The following is a 17,383-nucleotide window of genomic DNA, read 5'->3' as shown; positions in this document are numbered from 1 at the left end:
ATTCCAGCCCTAAACCACAATATATATTTTTTGCGTGCGTGTGTGTGTGTGTGTGTGTCTCTCTATAGAGAGAGCGAAAAAGAAAGGATTTACAACTGATTGTATCCAAGACCCCCTACCTTGAATTCTCCCTGCAGGCTACAGACATTTATGAAATGAATATCGAAAGGCGCACTTTAGAACATAAACACGTTCTATTCCAACAAAGACATTTTCTTCAGGGAGTTCATCTTCAACACTTCTGATGCTTTAGTCAAAAAATATTATGAAAGTATAACAACCCACAAATAAAAAACACGCACACACACAAAAAAAAAAACGTTTCTGAGCAACTCACTCCAGATCAGTAATGAACCAGTCTCCAATTGGTAGCGATCAAAAATTGTATACACATGAATAGGGAGAAAACAGTGGAATAAAAGGAGAAAATTAGGAAATGCTCACTGTGAAGCATTCCAGGCTAAAAGTTCAGTGGGATGTGCAGCGCTACTTCCAGAGAAGGAAACAGATGTGGGAATGAAATGGTTGGTTAATTGGACAAAGAAAAGGTGTAATTTCTGTACAATTATCAGTTTTGGAATTTACAATTAAAATGTATCTAGTCGTCAAACCTCGCCGGTCCACTAGGTGGTGGTAAAGTGTCTATGAATTTAAGAACGTGAAGCAGACGCTTCCGGTTCCGTCATCACGATGTCGCACCAATCGTTGACCGAGTAGGGTGATTGACTACGTCACGTCCTGGAAAAGTCACGATAGTAGCCCATCGATTCAGACGGCTTGTTATTTTTATTTGATAAGCCTTGCTTTTGTTTGGCGTCGTAGAATAGCACGAGAGTAACCTTGCAGCACTCCGGGAATACGGCCTTACTCACAAACACCGGAAGCTGTGTCTAGCGATGTCGACAACATGGTGGCCATGCATGCTAACGGGTTACACATCAACCTGACGGGATTTGGCTTCGCGGGCAGCCGCTAAAGCTTTCGCGTCGACGGCGAAACGCGCCAAGGGAAATGGACGTCATCAGCATCAGCTCTGGCAGTTGTAGCGAGGAGTCCGATGTGGTGATGGTGGGCGCCTACAGAAACGTTCTGATGAAAGACGACCCTGGCCCGCTGTCCGCTGTGCGGGTTGACGTGAACGCCTTGAACGTGAACGTGCCGGCGGTAAGTAAACAAAACGGGAAGCCCAGAGGACGTCGCAGAAACATGTCTGGCAAGTTCCTTCGCAGGTAGACGCGACCAACGTACCGGCGCAGCCTCCAATTACAGTACAATTCAAATGTCGACATTAATATTTTCACGTTTTTTGCTGGCTTGTGGTGGGTGAGTGTATTCGCTTCGAGATAAATCGAAACGAACGTACCTTCGCGAAACAGCTGGACTTGTTTACGTTTGGCTGAAGACGTTTCACCTCCCATCCAAGAGGCTTCTTCAGTTCTGAATACCTGAAAGAAACAGGACACGCCTTTTCATCCAAGGAAGGCAGATGGGTTGAGATAGATGAAGATAGGCAGATAAAACTGGAGAAACCATCTCTGAACCGAGGAGGAGGATCAAGACTCCATCTATCAGCGACATAAAGAGGTGAAACGTCTTCGATCAAACTTGAGCAAGTCCAGTTGGTTCTTGGTTTGTTGCTCCTCGTGACTTTCCTCGACCTGGATGACTGAGAAGCCACACGGAGAAGCGTAGCTTCCCTTTCTCTCGTCCTGTTGGAGACTACGTCAACTGTTAACAGCTGTCACCAACTATATTAACTAATGTTCCACATCGTACCATGTTCACGCGATCGCATGTAAATGTTTGAATGTAATAGACGACAAACAAAATAGTAATGTAACCAAAACAAGCTACGAATAAGCCCCGGCTGTTATTCTGTGCTTTTTATTCATCTGGACTGTTTTTGGAGAAATCTGCCTTTTGTCAAATATATTGGAATTATATGGTAATCATTTTTGCATGATTTATAGATTTGAAAATCTTAGCAGAAATGTCTTTTACAAAAAGGATGTTACACCTTGTTAATTAAGGGAACACATTTTTTGTTGCTCCTTTTATACAGAATGAAAAATGATCTTATCTTCCTTCACTGGTCTACAAGGAAAGGCAGTTTATTGTTCAAGTTTATTTTACTTTACAAAACATACATTTTGAAATGGTGAGAGATGGTACAATACATGCATTTGAAACAAGTCAACTGATTTCTCAAAATGCCTCTCCGCCTGTTCCTTGTCTATTTGTCATTGCAGTTATCAGAATCTCACAGGCAGAGTGGAAAATCTAACCCTGAACCAGCTGCCACGGAAGTGTGAGGGAGAATTTGTTTTGTTAGGAGAGGATAGGATGGTGAATGGAGAATTATCTCCTTCCTTTGAGAAAGTAAACAAGCGGACTTTGTCTGGAGAAAGGCCCATTTCATGCTGCGTGCCATGCATCTTGTTACCGGCTGCCTGGGTCTCCAGACACGCTGGTCATGGCCACGTTGTGTTATACAGGGAACGTAATGTGTATGCTGATGGGAAGTGAAGCAGGGCCGTGAAAACATTGGTTGTTGCGAGCCGGGCGTTGCCTTAAAGGGGTGATCGCTTGACCAGGTTTGACTTCACGATAGTTGTCACAGAAAAATGTTGTAATGCTTCTTTTCTTTCAGCATTATGCAGCCTTAGTTCTTACTGTTTGTTGTTCTAAGATTCAAAGTCATTGTTTCTGATAGAATCTGAACAAAACGGTTACGGTTGACATTTTCTTTTTTTCTCCCCCTTTCTAGAATTATATCGACATCGTAAATTCACGACGGACTATTCCAGAGCCGACGATTGGTAAAAGACGGAATTCCACGACCTTCGTAGTGGTGGATTTGACTGAAGATGACACAGAAAAAGCGACAAAAAATGAGTTGACTCAAGATGCCCGTCTGTTAAAAAAAGGCCTTACAGATGAAATAAACGTTTTAAACAAACGCAATTTTTATACAAATGGAGGGTCATCAGGGGATTCACCTATTTTTGCTCTAGAGCTCGACGTCGCCAACATAAAGCCAAAGCACTGCGTGGATTCTCAGACACCGCCCCAACAGATTAATGATGCAAGTATAACAAGACAAGTGCTGGAAATTAGTCAAATTTATAACACTGAAGTGAAAACAGCAAAGTGCTCTACTCGCTTAAGTACAGGCTGTGCAGAAACGTCTGTACAGCCCAGACTGCTCAACGGTAACAGTGAACAATCGGAATCCATTTGCGTTTCCCAAACAACCAGTTCAAATGGTCCCCGTGTGAAGCCTTCCCTGGACGAGTCTCTTCCTGAGGAAATTGAATCACTTACCAGACTGGAACCAGAGACCTGTAAAAGAGTTCAGCGTCAACAGAGCCCAGCTAACAGTTCAGATAAAGAAAGCTCCTTTGCAGCCTTCATGGAGCAAACGGGCAGTGAGGATGAGAGGGAGACGGCTTGTTTATCCGTGCACATCTCTACGGCATTCCCTTCTTTATCTCATCATTCCTTCCGAGGAGAGGTTTCCTGCTCCAGCCCAGAAGAATTGGAATTAATGCAAGAAGATTATGGACAAATCCATCCCTCTGAGAAACAATCCCCCCATTCTCTGACTGCAGGGCTGCAACCCGCTGAGCTTTGTGATATGGACACTTTGACATACACGAGTCACGACTCTGAACATTCACCGCCTGACAATAAGTCTGAGTTGCAGTTGAAAAAGTACCAGAGGGATGAAGCCTCCTGCAGCCTGGCCGGTTGCAGGCAAAGGGAATCTAGCTTGTCATTTGATAAAACCGAGGACCTGAGTGACGGATCATGGCTCGGGACATTAAGAGAGGACCTGGGAAAAGACAGTCCAAGTTTTCTTTGGCAAGAGTGGAGCGAAGGAGACCAAGTGAATGCAGAGAGCAGGTTCGATATGAACTCCAGGGTGGCCAGTAGCGCGGACAGGCATTTTGTGTGTCCAGTCACACTCAGGAAAATGATGGCTCGGTCGTCTCAAACCCCGGTGAGAGGCAGATGCGTATATTGTATATGTTGTGTAGCTCATCGATTATATTCCATATGATTATATTTAAACTAATTGTCAGTACTTTTTTTTTGACCATGTTTTTTGCTTGCATCGGCACATCTCTCTGCATAATGGCTGAAAAGGCTAAAAGTAAACAAATGTCGATAACAATCTATTCAATCCATAAGTGAAAATAATCATTTTTATTGGCTTATAAAGATTTAGTAGGTTGGTAGGTTTTCATCAAGATCATATTATGAGAGTCAATAGTTTTGTTGTCGTTGTTTTTCTTCTTAGATTTACGAGGATGATGAAGGGTTTGGAATGCCAACGTTGCTATGCCGTCAGAGTCTGAACCTGGTTTACAGTACCATTGATGAGCACTACACAGAGGGCACTTTACAGCTCTTGTCTGACCTGCTGCAGCCTGGTTACTATCCGCCCAAGGACATCACCTACCACCTGCTGCATGACATTCTGCTCAACCCACAATGTCCTTATCACCTTTGTCTGCAGGCCTATAATTTGCTAATCAGGACACAGAGGTGAGGAAGACGTAAAAGTAATCTGGTATTTGTATTTCTTTGAATTAAAATTCCTAAACTGTGCTTTCCATTGTCTGTCTGCCATCGAGTCTCACCCCTTTCCTCTGAATTTGAATATTAAAGCCGCTTTTTGATTGCAGACACCACATGGCCGATAGAACCAGTGTTCCGTGGAACTGGGACTTGTTGACCTTGGTCATAAACAAACAGGAACACAAACAGGTAGATTATGTGTAGAAAATGACAGTTAAACTGGACGATATCTGCACAGTAATAAAGAGCACCATTAGTGGTGTTAAACAGGATTCGAAAGGGGAAAATGATTGAAAAGGAAACTTTCATTGTGATGTTAACTCTCTCTGCCTGCACCTCTGGCCTCTGTAGGACCACACAAAGAGACTTCGATGTGAGATTGTTCGCATGCTCTTTGAGTATGTTTTGCGGACTTTGGAGGAGGACTTCCAGGCCAAGTGTTCTACATCTGCTGTCCATCACTCCATCGCCAAGGCAACCTTGTCATGTAATGAGCAACTCTGTCGTGTCAGGTGAGCTTGGTCAACAGGGGCCTGTATTGTAAAACATGATCAGGGATGGTTAATATACATGTTTGTTTACTGCCTGCACAAATCAGCGTTCATATACACCGTCTTAAAATCTATGTGAATGTTTTTTTTTTATTGCAGTGATGCCATTACCTCGTTTGTCACTGATCTTTTTAGTTCTGGATTTATCAGACGGTCTATTTCAAATGAGTCTTAAAGGGAACCCTGATTAACTATAAAACCACAGACCTATATTATGTAAATACATTGACAAAAATATATAAACATTTCTTGGAATTTATAAAATCAATTTAGTTTGCAACATAAATTGATACATGGTGGCAGCCATGTTTTCGCGGCATTCTTATTATGACATTTATTTCTCTTTCTCTAAAGTTTGTTTTCTGTCCGTGGTTCTTTTACAGGGATGTCATCAATTGGCTTTTCTCTGCCATAATGAAATCAACAGAACATGAAAAGAGTAAAGCAGAGAGGGATGAACAAATCAGGTTAATTCGAAAGAAAAATAAGCTTTTTCATAATGCACTGTCAACTTCAGCTGAAGCCTCTGATGCTAATTGAAAGTTGATTTTATTCAAGTTTGTGTGCATGCTATACTATTGCTGTTTCTATGCCTACCTTGCCCCGTACTCAAGTATTGGTCACTTGCAGAATGGTATCAATCTTGCAAAGGATGCTGTTGTTGGCACTGGAGGTGGACCGTTCTCCAGCTCTAAACTCTGCCCAGCTGTCTCAGGAGCTCTTCTTTCAGCTCATTGGCAAAATGCATCTACGGGCACACAGGTGAGGAGGAGATTGGATGTTAGACCGCTGAGACTGTCTACAGCTTGGTCTGACGCTCATTCTAGTAGTCTATTTTTATTTAATTTTTTTACCAGAGCAGATCTCAAATATTAAATATTTTTCAACATGGCTCATTTCAGTTTAAGTGCTAAAGTGGTGCTTTTTGCTGTTGAGGACATTTTGTTGATATTTACTTCTTTTTTTCCCAAAAATTATATCTAACAAATGATTTGCATTTATCAGTAAAGATATTCAACTTGAAAAATGTGTTTATGTTGGATTTAAGTGTTCCCTTGTATTTTATAAGCAGTGTGATTATTCCAATCTGCCTCTTTTCCCTCGTTTTCCAAGATATCATAATCCAATGTTTTTTGACGCCCAGGATGTTGTTGCTGGAGAGCCTGCAGAGCAAGCTGGTGAGATGCAAGCTGTTGGAGCTGCTGTTGGACTATGCATGCCCAGTGAAAACCTGTCTGCCCATGTCGCTCGGTCTTGTGCTTCACTTCATGAAGTACTGCACTCTGGCATCAGACCCGGCAGTAAATATCAATTTCATCAATCATCTTTTACGCTGCAAAGGTGTAGGGGTATTCCCCAATTCCATATATTTCAGAGAAAAATGACTGTTGACCTAAAGTTTAAATACAGTAAAAGTGACATGTTTTTAATTTAATAAAATAAAAAAAAAAGTTTAATACTTCCAAGCTAGCTGCAGCATGTGAGAAATAATTCAGCTGATCAGTGACTGTATTTGTCAGGATGGTTCTGAACGGTGGCAAAAGTGGGAAGAGCTAGTCCATATTCTCTGGATGATTCTGCTCAGCTACAACAAAGCAATGAAAGGTGAGTCTTTTAATAAAGACCAGTACAGTTCAATGATGATATCACAGAATATAATTTCTGATTGTGACAGTAGGTTAATGTCAGAATGAGGCAACATTCGAAAACGATCCAATCCAAATACTGCATTTTTCAAATATAAAATGAGGTAGGGCTGTCATTTTGCCGGAATCAAAACCAACATTCTGACCAGTTCTCCAGTGTCCTGCAGCCGGGAGCCAGGCAGTCGGATACCATGGGAAACCTCAGACTCCAGTTCATGTGCAGCATGATCTGTGATCTTATACTGGATTTTTCCTGTTATATATTATTTTTTGTACCGCATAGGGGGAATAAAGGGCAAATCAGAGGTCCTTTCTTTGCATAAATAGACCAAAAACAAGATGGATTCTCTTGATCACCTTGTGCAATGTCTTCCCTTTCATCACCAATGTTGTCTTAATATGTTTATTTCTTTGGGGCGCATCTCGTGCAAGTCCTGTAGTTGTATTTTATTGCATGACTTTCTTTTTCTTATATGATGTGCTATATTATGGCAACCAAATTAAAATAGTAATGACTTTAAATCATTGTAAGCATTCCTAGCCTGTTTATTTATTTATTTTTAAGTTAACCTCTCATACATAAGTTAGATAAATGTTTGATGCCTGATGTCCAACATAATTAAGACATTGCAACATCAATAATTAACATTACTGTACCTGACTACCAAGCCCACTGTGATGTTTGTCTTCGTCTCTTACACGCAGGCTGCTTGTACAGCTCAGTCTCTGAACAAAGAAGTAGAGCTGGCAACATGGTCTACAAGCGGGACGACATGGTAACCAAGCCTGCCGTTTGTGAGGCTGTCGAGGCCTTCCTGTCCAGAAGTCGGGAAGACCTCGGCCAATCTTTACCGCTCCACGTTGAAGAGTCTCTCACTTATCTACAGGATCACCTGCTAGATGTCTGCCAGTGTTGAATTCGAATAAAGCTTCTCTGTTCTCTGCTTCTCATTTCTTGTTATGTTACTTCAATGTTTTTGAATGAGGATACATTTATTTCTAACAAATGTGAGCAGAGTCAAGTAGAATTGAAGGTTGTGCCTTGCTGGTTCATACAAAGCTGTATAAACATCTGTTTTCTCTTGTGCAATAAAAGTGTCTATTTGGGAGGAAAAACATCAGTTTGTTGTATGCATTTTGTTTTTTTTTCAGATACAGGTGGTGCCGTGACATCATTACTATTTGTAGAGTACTGCACACAGTTTATTGATACATTTGCATTACTATCAGTATCTAAATAAAGCCCCAATACATTGATCCGTTCGATCGATCCGTCTTCTTGTCAATCCGGTTAGGATTTATTTACTGTGGCTCAACAGCTGGTTCAAACCTCTTCACGCTGACCAATGAGATCAAGCGCTGTTATCGGCAGAGGAGAAAAAAAAATCCTCCAGTCGCCATGATACAGCAGCGGAAACTGGCAAGAAGTAGCTAGAAAACAAAAGAGAACACGCAGTCGTCCTCGCGATTTGGTATGCTCTTGCAGGTAAATGTGTGTAATTTCCTGGAAGTCTGAAGTTTTCGGGCTTGTTTGAACACTAAGTATGTGTAGAGGTCTAATACTCGATAATATTTCGACGAATGGCTTTCCTGAGCGAAAAAAGACGTCCAGCTTCGAATAATTGGGATGCATTAGCTTTTAGCTAGCTAGCAGCTAGCTAGCGCTGGCTAAGATGATTAGCCCGCAGTTGCTCGCACAGCTTTCGTTTGTGTTGCATTGTGGGCTCGTTTGCTTCGTGTTTATTTCCGCGATAATTATTTTTGCAACGAGACCGCAAGCTGGTGGAAAGTGTTAGTGCGATGCGTCGTGGCCTAGTTGTGAATGCGCAAGGCAATACTTTGATATTATGTAAACAACAATTCCACGAGATTATTTTTTTTAACGTCACGTTGCAGCTTCTGTCGCATCCAGGATATTAAAGTTAGTGAATTTCCTGACATAGCTTTCTTCGCTAGTGATAGTTAGCGAAGCAGGCTAACGTTAGCTTTTTAGCATTTGCATGTATAGTTTGCTAGCCTCCTGTTTGGGTCAAGCTAGGCTACAAAGCTAGCGACTGTAAGAAGTATCGTCTCATCAAATGTTGGCCGTTGGATTTGTACGCTCTTATAAATGCAGCTTGAGGTTCAACTCTTGGCTTTATACACCAATTAATGTTTGAGCTACATAGTTTGGAAAAAAAAAATATTGCTGCACCACGTTGCTGATATGAATATGCATCGTTATGTAACTACAGTCGACTCACAACTGTTGTAGGAACATTTTGGAATGTTTGTTTAGTAAACGCCAAAACAGCGACGTGCGACTTTTTCCGTATCTTGATCAGAAGCGTTCTCTGAGTCAAATTATAAATGCAACTGTTATGTTGGACACGTGGTAATTTATTATTAAAAATAAAACATGGAAACAACATTCTAATCTAAATGCATCATGTTCGACCTACTGCATTGTGTTTTATCGTCTGTTTCTGTCTTGATTAACAAGCGACTGGATATTATGTGGAGATGTTGTGTCTGTAGTGTTATAGGAATGCCCAAGGAAAAATATGACCCGCCGGATCCCAGGCGGATGTACACAATTATGTCCAGCGAGGATGCAGCCAACGGGAAGAAGTCATACTGGGCTGAGCTGGAAATCAGCGGTGGGTTCGAGTTTCTCACTTTCTAGATAAAGCAATGCATTCATTCCGCATACACCTTGTGCTGTGTCCATTGTGCATGGTTATACCCATGTTTCATGTTGCACGATTTGGGTACAGGTTCACCAATGTGGAGCTACGCGCGTGTCAGGCCGAGATGAGGGGAGGCAGCAGTTATTTTCATTTTGGTATAACTGCATGATCGAGATGTAAAAATAGATCCGTGCAAAATATGATACAAGCCCTGCAGAGCCCATGGTGACATTCCTTGTTCATATAGGCAGCAGGGCCTTTACATGCTTTATAAATATGCACGTGTGCGGATAGTTAGAGCGGTCCAGTAGTAGTGGGGTGTGCTGGATATGACAGTTCTTACTCTATCCTATTTGAAATGTTAATGAAACCTGACAATCCATGTTTTCCTATTTACATCTTTTAGAAGTTGCTTCTTCCAAGGCTTTTTTGTGATGTGTCCTTTTTTTTATTGGCACTGTAGGCAGAGTGAGGAGTCTCAGCACAGCCCTGTGGGGTCTCACCCACCTTACCGCCCTGCACCTCGGTGACAATTCCTTGTCACGCATCCCACCAGACATTGCCAAGCTACACAACTTGGTGTACCTGGATCTCTCATCCAATAAGATCAGGAGCCTGCCGGCAGAGCTCGGCAACATGGTTTCTCTCAGGTGGGTGATTTCATTCTTTTCATGTAAATTGTGCAATCTAAAAAAAAAAACCCAGAAGCTGTAAGGTTAGGCCTTTATTTGATTTTTAAGCTCTCGTGTGCTTCACATTGGTTTCACTTCTCAGTGGCCCATTTTAGCTTTTCATTTCAAAGTCGATCGGTTGCATATCTGCCGTTTTGTTTCTGGTTTTCAGATTTTCAGATTTCTCTCTAATGAACTACTTCATTTTAATGTCACTTTAGCACTGGGAGTAAAGTATACCATACACATTCTTTATGACTGCATTGTACTATATAATATTTTTGGAAGTAAAGGAGGAGTTGCTTGTCAGGAGGGCTGGTTTGATTGAATTCCACTATGTCCTCCACAGGGAACTGCTTTTAAATAACAACCAGTTGCGGGTTCTGCCATTTGAATTGGGGAAACTTTTTCAGTTACAAACACTGGGGTTGAAAGGTGAGTGGCTTATCAATGTGTCGTAGCCATTCCAGCCTTGAAATCCCAATGTTCACTTCACATTAATTCAGCCACATTATTTCTCCTTCACCAGGAAATCCACTTGCACAAGAAATTATGAGCCTCCACCAGGAACCTGATGGCACGCGAAGACTGCTCAACTACTTGTTAGACAATCTGGCAGGGGCTATAAAGCGCAGTAAGTCCTCCCCCCCAAGCAGTTTCGGGACTGGGGCTCTGTGTACACAACACTTTTGCTGGAAATTAAAAAAAAAATTGTTCACTGGGCAACGTTTTCAAAACAACCCTTGTAATGAAAAATCTGCAGAAACTGTTAAACACTGTAATATGCATGCGGATGCAGTACTTGGCAGTGTGGTGGTGTTTTCTTAACGTTGTGTTTTCAGGTCCCCAAATCACTGTTGTTGTGAGAAGGAATGGCTAAAACCATGTAAAATGTAAACATTTTAGGGATAACTTGATGTAAATGGACCTTATATGTTTCCAGTTTAATTTATTAACCTCTATTACCAAACTGAGGTGGGTCATATAGGAATGGCTGTGGTTTTTTTATGAAGCTTGTTGTAGCATTGTTTATTTAGAGATTTTGTCATTTAGTTTTTTCCTTATAATGTTGAATCTACGCTCAATCTGGTGATTGTTAAATTTCCAGATTTTCTTGCAAACCTACATGCAACCCATGTACTGAAGCGGCACCATTTTAGATGCTCTCTTTCCAAGGGTACAAGAGTGAAGTGTTTTCATTCTGCGAGTGGGAATTTTCTCGGCTGAAGGTTTCTCAGATTTGCAATCAACCACTTCAGTGGAATACACCAGCGGTGGGGGTTCTTTGATATTTAATACCTGTTTCTCCATAAGATGCTGCTAGATATGTACATATATGGTATATGGATGGGGTCACTACAAACCTGAGCTTCTGTGCCCTCAACTTTGTTGAAATAATCGTGCCGTATTTATATTCTTATCATCCTCCACATTGAGCCGTTTTCTTTTTCTTCTTTCTTTTGCGTAGTGCCAACGGAGCAGCCCCCGGCCCGGTCATGGATCTCTCTCCAGGAACCTGACAGAACTTGGCCGTCAGGTAATGACAACATGGAATAGTGAAAAACACCGCCTTTACCTAATGCACATACTCCTAGTAATTGCTGTTCCTGTGATCTGATTTTATCTTTTGATGTTTCGGAACTGCGTTGTATTTTCTCAATTCTACTTGACTCTGCTCACCTTTGTAGTTTTCTAACTATAAATTAAACTCTCTACATTTTAACACGCTATAATGATCAGAGTTCAGATTAAAATTATGACCGGATGCACTGTGTTCATGGACCCTAGCAGTTTAACACTAAACGAATCCTTCAGGCAACATAATTGAAATCAAAGCTTTTTTTCTAATCGAATTACTCGATTTAATCGATGAATTGTTGCAGCCCTAGTAGAAACAGACATTTCAAGCAAAACTCCTATTTGAAAAGGACACTTCGAAACAAAAGAGTAGTTTGGTGTCATTGCCTCACCGCTGTCTGACATGGAATATCTTTCCCAGCACAAATCAGTGGCCACCGTATTCAAACAGCCGAGCTATTCAACATCTCACGTTTTTATTTATTGCGGCTGCCGGGCTGCCACGTTGAGGAGGTGCAGACAATCTTGTATTTGACAGCTGATGATAGGATCACAGGAGTTGTGTGCTGCCTTGAGGACTTCAACATGGCAGTTTTGCGCTGCATCGCCATGACAACCAACTACACCGAGGTGGTGCTATCACGTAAAGGAGAATTACCTCCTTACTTGATGCCAAAGCTGAGTCGAATCAAGTAGAGCTGGGACCGTGCATTGTGATTCATTGCTGTTAAAAACTGCAGATGGTTGCACCACTGCTCATCAAATTGCACATCTTAAAGGAATATACGATGTTACGGCACAGAGCTAGAGTTTATGTTCTTCCAAGTTTCATGTCCCTACACCAGCATGGCAATATCTGACAAGACTGAACATTTCCAGCTTCTTATACTCTTGTAAGATAAGCCCTAATTGTGTTTCGCCCCCCCCCCCCCCCAGCACTGTTCTCTGTGATGTGCTACAATGTACTGTGTGATAAGTACGCCACGCGACAGCTTTATGGCTACTGCCCCTCTTGGGCTCTAAACTGGGAGTACAGGAAAAAAAACATCATGCAGGAGATCCTGGGCTGCAATGCGGATATCATCAGTTTACAGGTGAGACCTGGACATCAAAGGTGTGCGTTCAGGTTGACATGGATTTAACAATAATTTTGCATGTTCGTGCAGATCCATCAAGGTCAACGAAGACTGTTGACACAGTATATTGTTGTTCCCCAGATGTGCTTTCTTTTCATTGTAACACAACAAATAACTAAAATAAATAGTAGTTGATAGTTGGAGATTTTTGAAAGTATCTCAGAGGAAGTTTCATCCTACGATGCAAGACATCGTAAAAGGAAGGTCAACATTGTTTGGGTGAAGGGTAGACCTCTCCCTGCAGAAGTCAGCCTCAAGAGGAACATGATGTGTCAGCATGAGGGTGGTTTAATTCTGCATGTCTTAAAAGCAGGAGGGTTAAATACAGAAAGGAATTTCTGCATCTGTCCATCAAAACAATGTAGTGGTCAAATATGTTTCTTGGTTGTATTAATTGTACATGTCGGCAACATTTTACTGCTTCAACTTTGAGCAAGTATGCATCATCTCGGATTTTTGCTAATCTTGAATTGGAAATTTGCTGATGTGGTTGTTTGCTGCATGATGATGAATATATTAGAATGTTAGGGCAGTACAAGTACAGTCAAACACTCTAAGAGGAGCATTTAAAAAAAAAAAAGCCCTTGCGGCCTTGTTTTCCTTGTCCTTCGTACGTAATTCATCGACATGTAACAACGTTTTGTTGTCAGCACTTCCTGTTGGCCATCTTAATCTTTTTCTCTCTCTCAACAACAGGAAGTTGAGACAGAGCAGTACTACAATTTCTTCCTGCCTGAGCTGAAGGAGCAGGGATACGAGGGGTTCTTCAGTCCAAAGTCACGAGCAAGAACTATGTCCGAGTCGGACCGTAAACACGTAGACGGTTGTGCAGTTTTCTACAAGACGGAGAAGTATGTTCCTCCAGTTATTACTGTAGTTACAGCATGTATGCCTAGTCTGGAAAGTTACCAGGTGATGACAAAATTGTGTGCTTCCAATTCTAATTTTGAGGAGCTTCTGTTAAAATGTAGCCAAACATGTATTTATAAAGATCTGCCTGGATAAACCACTTAATGGAATCTGCTCTATTATTTCTTATGTCTGAATGATGTACGTGTCCAATATAAGGTTGTTCACTTTTTTAATTATTAGATGATGTGAAATTCCTGAACTGCACGTTGGATTTCATTGATAACTGACTTTAACATTACAGTATACAAAGTTATTTGTAGTTGATGTTTTTATTTATTTAAATAGCCTGATGTAAAGTGCACTCTCAGATTGTTTTAAAATGCGTGCACACTCATTGCTTTTGTTTTGCTCTATTGGAAATGGGCAACAAAGAACGATCTAGTTATCAAAAATTGCCAAATGAAACTTTTTATTCAGCCTAATGGCTGATTTTTGATAGAATCTGTGGACTAAATGATTTTTGATTCTGCACAACTGTGGCATTGATTTAATAGAGATGATGAAATTTTCGAGTAGCCGTGTTAAGCCCATGATCTTATTTGCAGGTTCAGTGCTGTGCAGAAACACACGGTGGAGTTCAACCAGCTGGCCATGGCTAACTCTGAGGGTTCGGAGGCGATGCTGAACAGGGTGATGACCAAGGACAACATCGGAGTGGCTGTCTTGCTCGAAGTCCGCAAAGAGATGATGGAAGCCTCCTGTGAGTAAAAACCGCCTGCGATGGAATTTTATACACGATGGGCTAGTCCAGGAGTGTCCTTACCTTTTTGGCTAGCAAGCTAATTTTAAAATGACAACGTCTGAATGATCTACCTAAATACAAAAGACTGAGCATATATTTATTACTTGAATGGTAACTTTTACTGAATGGAATCGGTCAGAGTTGCGTCGTCTGGGACAGTAGCTGGTAGCCAGCGTCAAACAGACTTCCAAATCATCAGAAAGTGCTGCTCCACATCTCACTTCATCAGAACCGCAGTGGTAGATTGGCAGATGAGACAAGCCCACTTTGAACATGAGATTGTGGGGGGAAAATTCTCATCCCATTCCAAATTTAAGTGTTGTGTTTTCTGTTTCTTGGTCTAGTTTGCCCACTCATTATATCCTTTCTTTCGTATTTATTTTATTTAATATATCATTGGAAGGATAATTACATATTTAGCTTCCCCCCCCCTCTCCTTCCCGGCCATGGAATCTACCAGCATTGCTTCTGGCATCGATCATGATTGGAGTGTTTGACTCCCCTGGGCGAGTCCTACCAATCCTGAATTGACTTGGGACTGTGATCCCCATTTAAATGTTCTGACAGTGTCCTGCATAATTTTTCTCGGTTCACTATTGGTATAATGTTTTTCTTTTTTTCTTCTTCTTTCAGCTGGGAAGTCACTCCACGGCATGGAAAAACAGCTACTGCTTATAGCCAATGCGCACATGCACTGGGATCCGGAGTACTCTGATGTCAAGCTGGTCCAGACCATGATGTTTCTGTCAGAGGTGAAGAACATAGTGGACAAGGCCACGCGCAGCCTCAAGTTGTCCTCTGTCTCTGGGGAGACCAATGCCATTCCGCTGGTGCTTTGTGCTGACCTCAACTCTTTGCCAGACTCCGGTAAGTCAATGAGCCCAAAGGGATTGTCCCGGCCCGAGTTTAAATATGATCATTGAGTCTGTCCAAAAAGACGTCTAAAAGACATTAAAAAATATATATATATATATTTGTTTTAAAAAAAAATATATATATATGTATATTTATAACGGGAATGACAGTAGTATATTAATATTGGATTATTTAATCCTTGGATATATTTAATGACTGCAGTAAATAACAATTCCACCACTGTAGCAGAGCCTTTCCAGAAGCGCATTGCATGAAATCTGTTTGATCCGAAGAGAACGAAACCGTAATATTGTTTGTCAGTTGTTTTTACTCGGTTTTGCATTAGTGGCTTCTCTGAAAAAGTATCGCAAAATCATGTAAATGTAAACGCAATGTTGGAAATATGTAAATTTTGATCTTCAAAGGGACAGAATTTCACTAGTCTGTTGTTAATGTACCCAGTTAATCATAAAGAGATGGCAAGATTGACACCAAGATGTTCTTTCTTTTGATGGGGTCTTTCTCTTATAAATTGTGGTGGCATTGTTGGATTTTGGACGGTTTGGACATGTCCAGAGGAGAGACGGGGACTATATCGGTAGAAGGATGCTGAGGATGGAACTGCCAGGGAACAGGGCTAGAGGTTGACCCAGGAGAAGATACACGGACGTAGTGAGGGAGGACATGAGTGGCTGGTGTTGGGGAGGACGATGCAAAGGACAGGGTGAAGTGGAGAACGTTGATTTGCTGTGGCTTGACGGGACACGCTGAAAGTCCAGTAGATTGTTGAATTTTGGATGAACATTCATTGGATCTAAGAGAACGTTTGTGTCTTGGTGGCGGTTTGGATTTTATGGAGTGTCAGCCGCGTTACTGATGATGGAATTACGATTTAGCTGCTCCGTTAAAAGTCCACTGTGTTTTGTGCCTTTCAACATCTATGGTTTCAATTTTTGTTCTTTTTGTTCCTAAAGCTGTCCTTCTTTTACATTTATATATATATATAGTTTGTCTTGTACTGCAGTTTGTTGATGTTAAAGGCTGCACAAGTAGCATTTATGTTCTTGCGGCGTGCACGTGTTGGTTGATTTAATGCCGATGACTCCTCTCTGCTGTTAAGGTGTCGTAGAGTACCTGAGTACTGGCGGAGTGGACTGCACCCACAAGGACTTCAAGGAGCTCCGTTACAGTGACAGTCTGACTAAATTCAACTGCAATGGCAAGAACAGCTCGTCCAATGGCATGATCACCCACGGCTTCAAGCTGAAGAGCGCCTACGAGAACGGCCTGATGCCTTACACTAACTATACCTTTGACTTCAAGGTAATTGCATTGATGACTGTCCAGGCTACAAATGGAGGGGGAGCCTCTGACAGCGTTTTATGGGTTTAAATCTGCTCAAAGTGTTGAGGTGACGCCTGCTTTTTCTTTCCTCAGGGTGTCATCGACTATATTTTCTACTCAAAGCCTCATCTGAACGTGCTGGGCATCTTGGGACCCCTGGACCCCCACTGGCTCGTAGAGAACAATGTCAGCGGCTGCCCACACCCCCACATTCCCTCCGACCACTTCTCCTTATTCGCCCAGCTTGAGTTGCTTCTCAACCTGCCCCCCCAGATCAATGGGCTCCATATGCCTTCACGCAGGTAGTGAGTCCCTTCCACACCACCAAGGGGAGCTGCAACCACAGGTTTTCCCTTTCCAACCCCCCCTCCCTCCCTCCCTCCCTCTACCAGCTCTGCCCTTCACCACAATGGAGGAAGACAAAAAACATAACCTGTATAATATTCGTACAGTGAGGTTTGGCCGACAGGGATTTCATATAATGTTATAGATATTCTATACCCCCCCCCCCCTTTTTTTTTTAACTGCTTGATTCAGTCATGTGCGTGTATCATGTGTTGCGTTCCTTCTCAGATCAACCCGCATTGCTTCTGTCTTTTAAACTGGAGGGGGATGGTGGCTGTTTCAGATTTGTCACACGGGATGCTGTTGGACTTCAGCGCAATAGGAAATGTAGAAATGAGAACGACATTCAC

At 41.9% G+C, this 17,383-nt stretch overlaps 2 protein-coding genes across 2 annotated transcripts; both read left to right on the top strand.

Moving 5' to 3' along the window:
• The first annotated feature begins 1,011 nt into the window (after window positions 1-1,011).
• simc1 (SUMO interacting motifs containing 1) lies at window positions 1,012-7,885 on the top strand. Its single transcript, XM_068740776.1, has 10 exons — window positions 1,012-1,164; window positions 2,768-4,003; window positions 4,304-4,551; window positions 4,692-4,773; window positions 4,948-5,096; window positions 5,519-5,602; window positions 5,766-5,897; window positions 6,280-6,436; window positions 6,656-6,740; window positions 7,487-7,885. Exons 1-10 carry the CDS (start codon window positions 1,012-1,014, stop codon window positions 7,696-7,698), a joined length of 2,538 nt encoding a protein of 845 aa, XP_068596877.1. The 3' UTR covers window positions 7,699-7,885.
• A 1,417-nt stretch (window positions 7,886-9,302) lies between these two features.
• cnot6a (CCR4-NOT transcription complex, subunit 6a) lies at window positions 9,303-16,994 on the top strand. Its single transcript, XM_068740325.1, has 11 exons — window positions 9,303-9,420; window positions 9,914-10,100; window positions 10,471-10,556; window positions 10,651-10,755; window positions 11,590-11,658; window positions 12,636-12,793; window positions 13,532-13,686; window positions 14,293-14,447; window positions 15,123-15,356; window positions 16,465-16,667; window positions 16,782-16,994. The coding sequence occupies exons 1-11, from the start codon at window positions 9,309-9,311 to the stop codon at window positions 16,992-16,994; spliced, it is 1,677 nt and encodes a 558-aa protein (XP_068596426.1). The 5' UTR covers window positions 9,303-9,308.
• Window positions 16,995-17,383: the final 389 nt, after the last annotated feature.

Source organism: Brachionichthys hirsutus, chromosome 6 (assembly GCF_040956055.1).
Source record: "Brachionichthys hirsutus isolate HB-005 chromosome 6, CSIRO-AGI_Bhir_v1, whole genome shotgun sequence".
Lineage (NCBI taxonomy): Eukaryota > Metazoa > Chordata > Actinopteri > Lophiiformes > Brachionichthyidae > Brachionichthys > Brachionichthys hirsutus.
This window is presented reverse-complemented; position numbering and strand designations above follow the sequence as displayed.

Bases quoted from the DNA above. Each gene is read 5' to 3' on its own strand.
- cnot6a (XM_068740325.1), top strand. From the start codon at position 9,309: ATGCCCAAGGAAAAATATGACCCGCCGGATCCCAGGCGGATGTACACA. The intron at 12,794-13,531 runs GTGAGACCTGGA...TCTCAACAACAG, and splicing joins CGGATATCATCAGTTTACAG to GAAGTTGAGACAGAGCAGTA. The intron at 15,357-16,464 runs GTAAGTCAATGA...TCTGCTGTTAAG, and splicing joins CAACTCTTTGCCAGACTCCG to GTGTCGTAGAGTACCTGAGT.
- simc1 (XM_068740776.1), top strand. From the start codon at position 1,012: ATGGACGTCATCAGCATCAGCTCTGGCAGTTGTAGCGAGGAGTCCGAT. The intron at 1,165-2,767 runs GTAAGTAAACAA...CCCCCTTTCTAG, and splicing joins TGAACGTGAACGTGCCGGCG to AATTATATCGACATCGTAAA. The intron at 6,437-6,655 runs GTAAATATCAAT...TGTATTTGTCAG, and splicing joins CTCTGGCATCAGACCCGGCA to GATGGTTCTGAACGGTGGCA.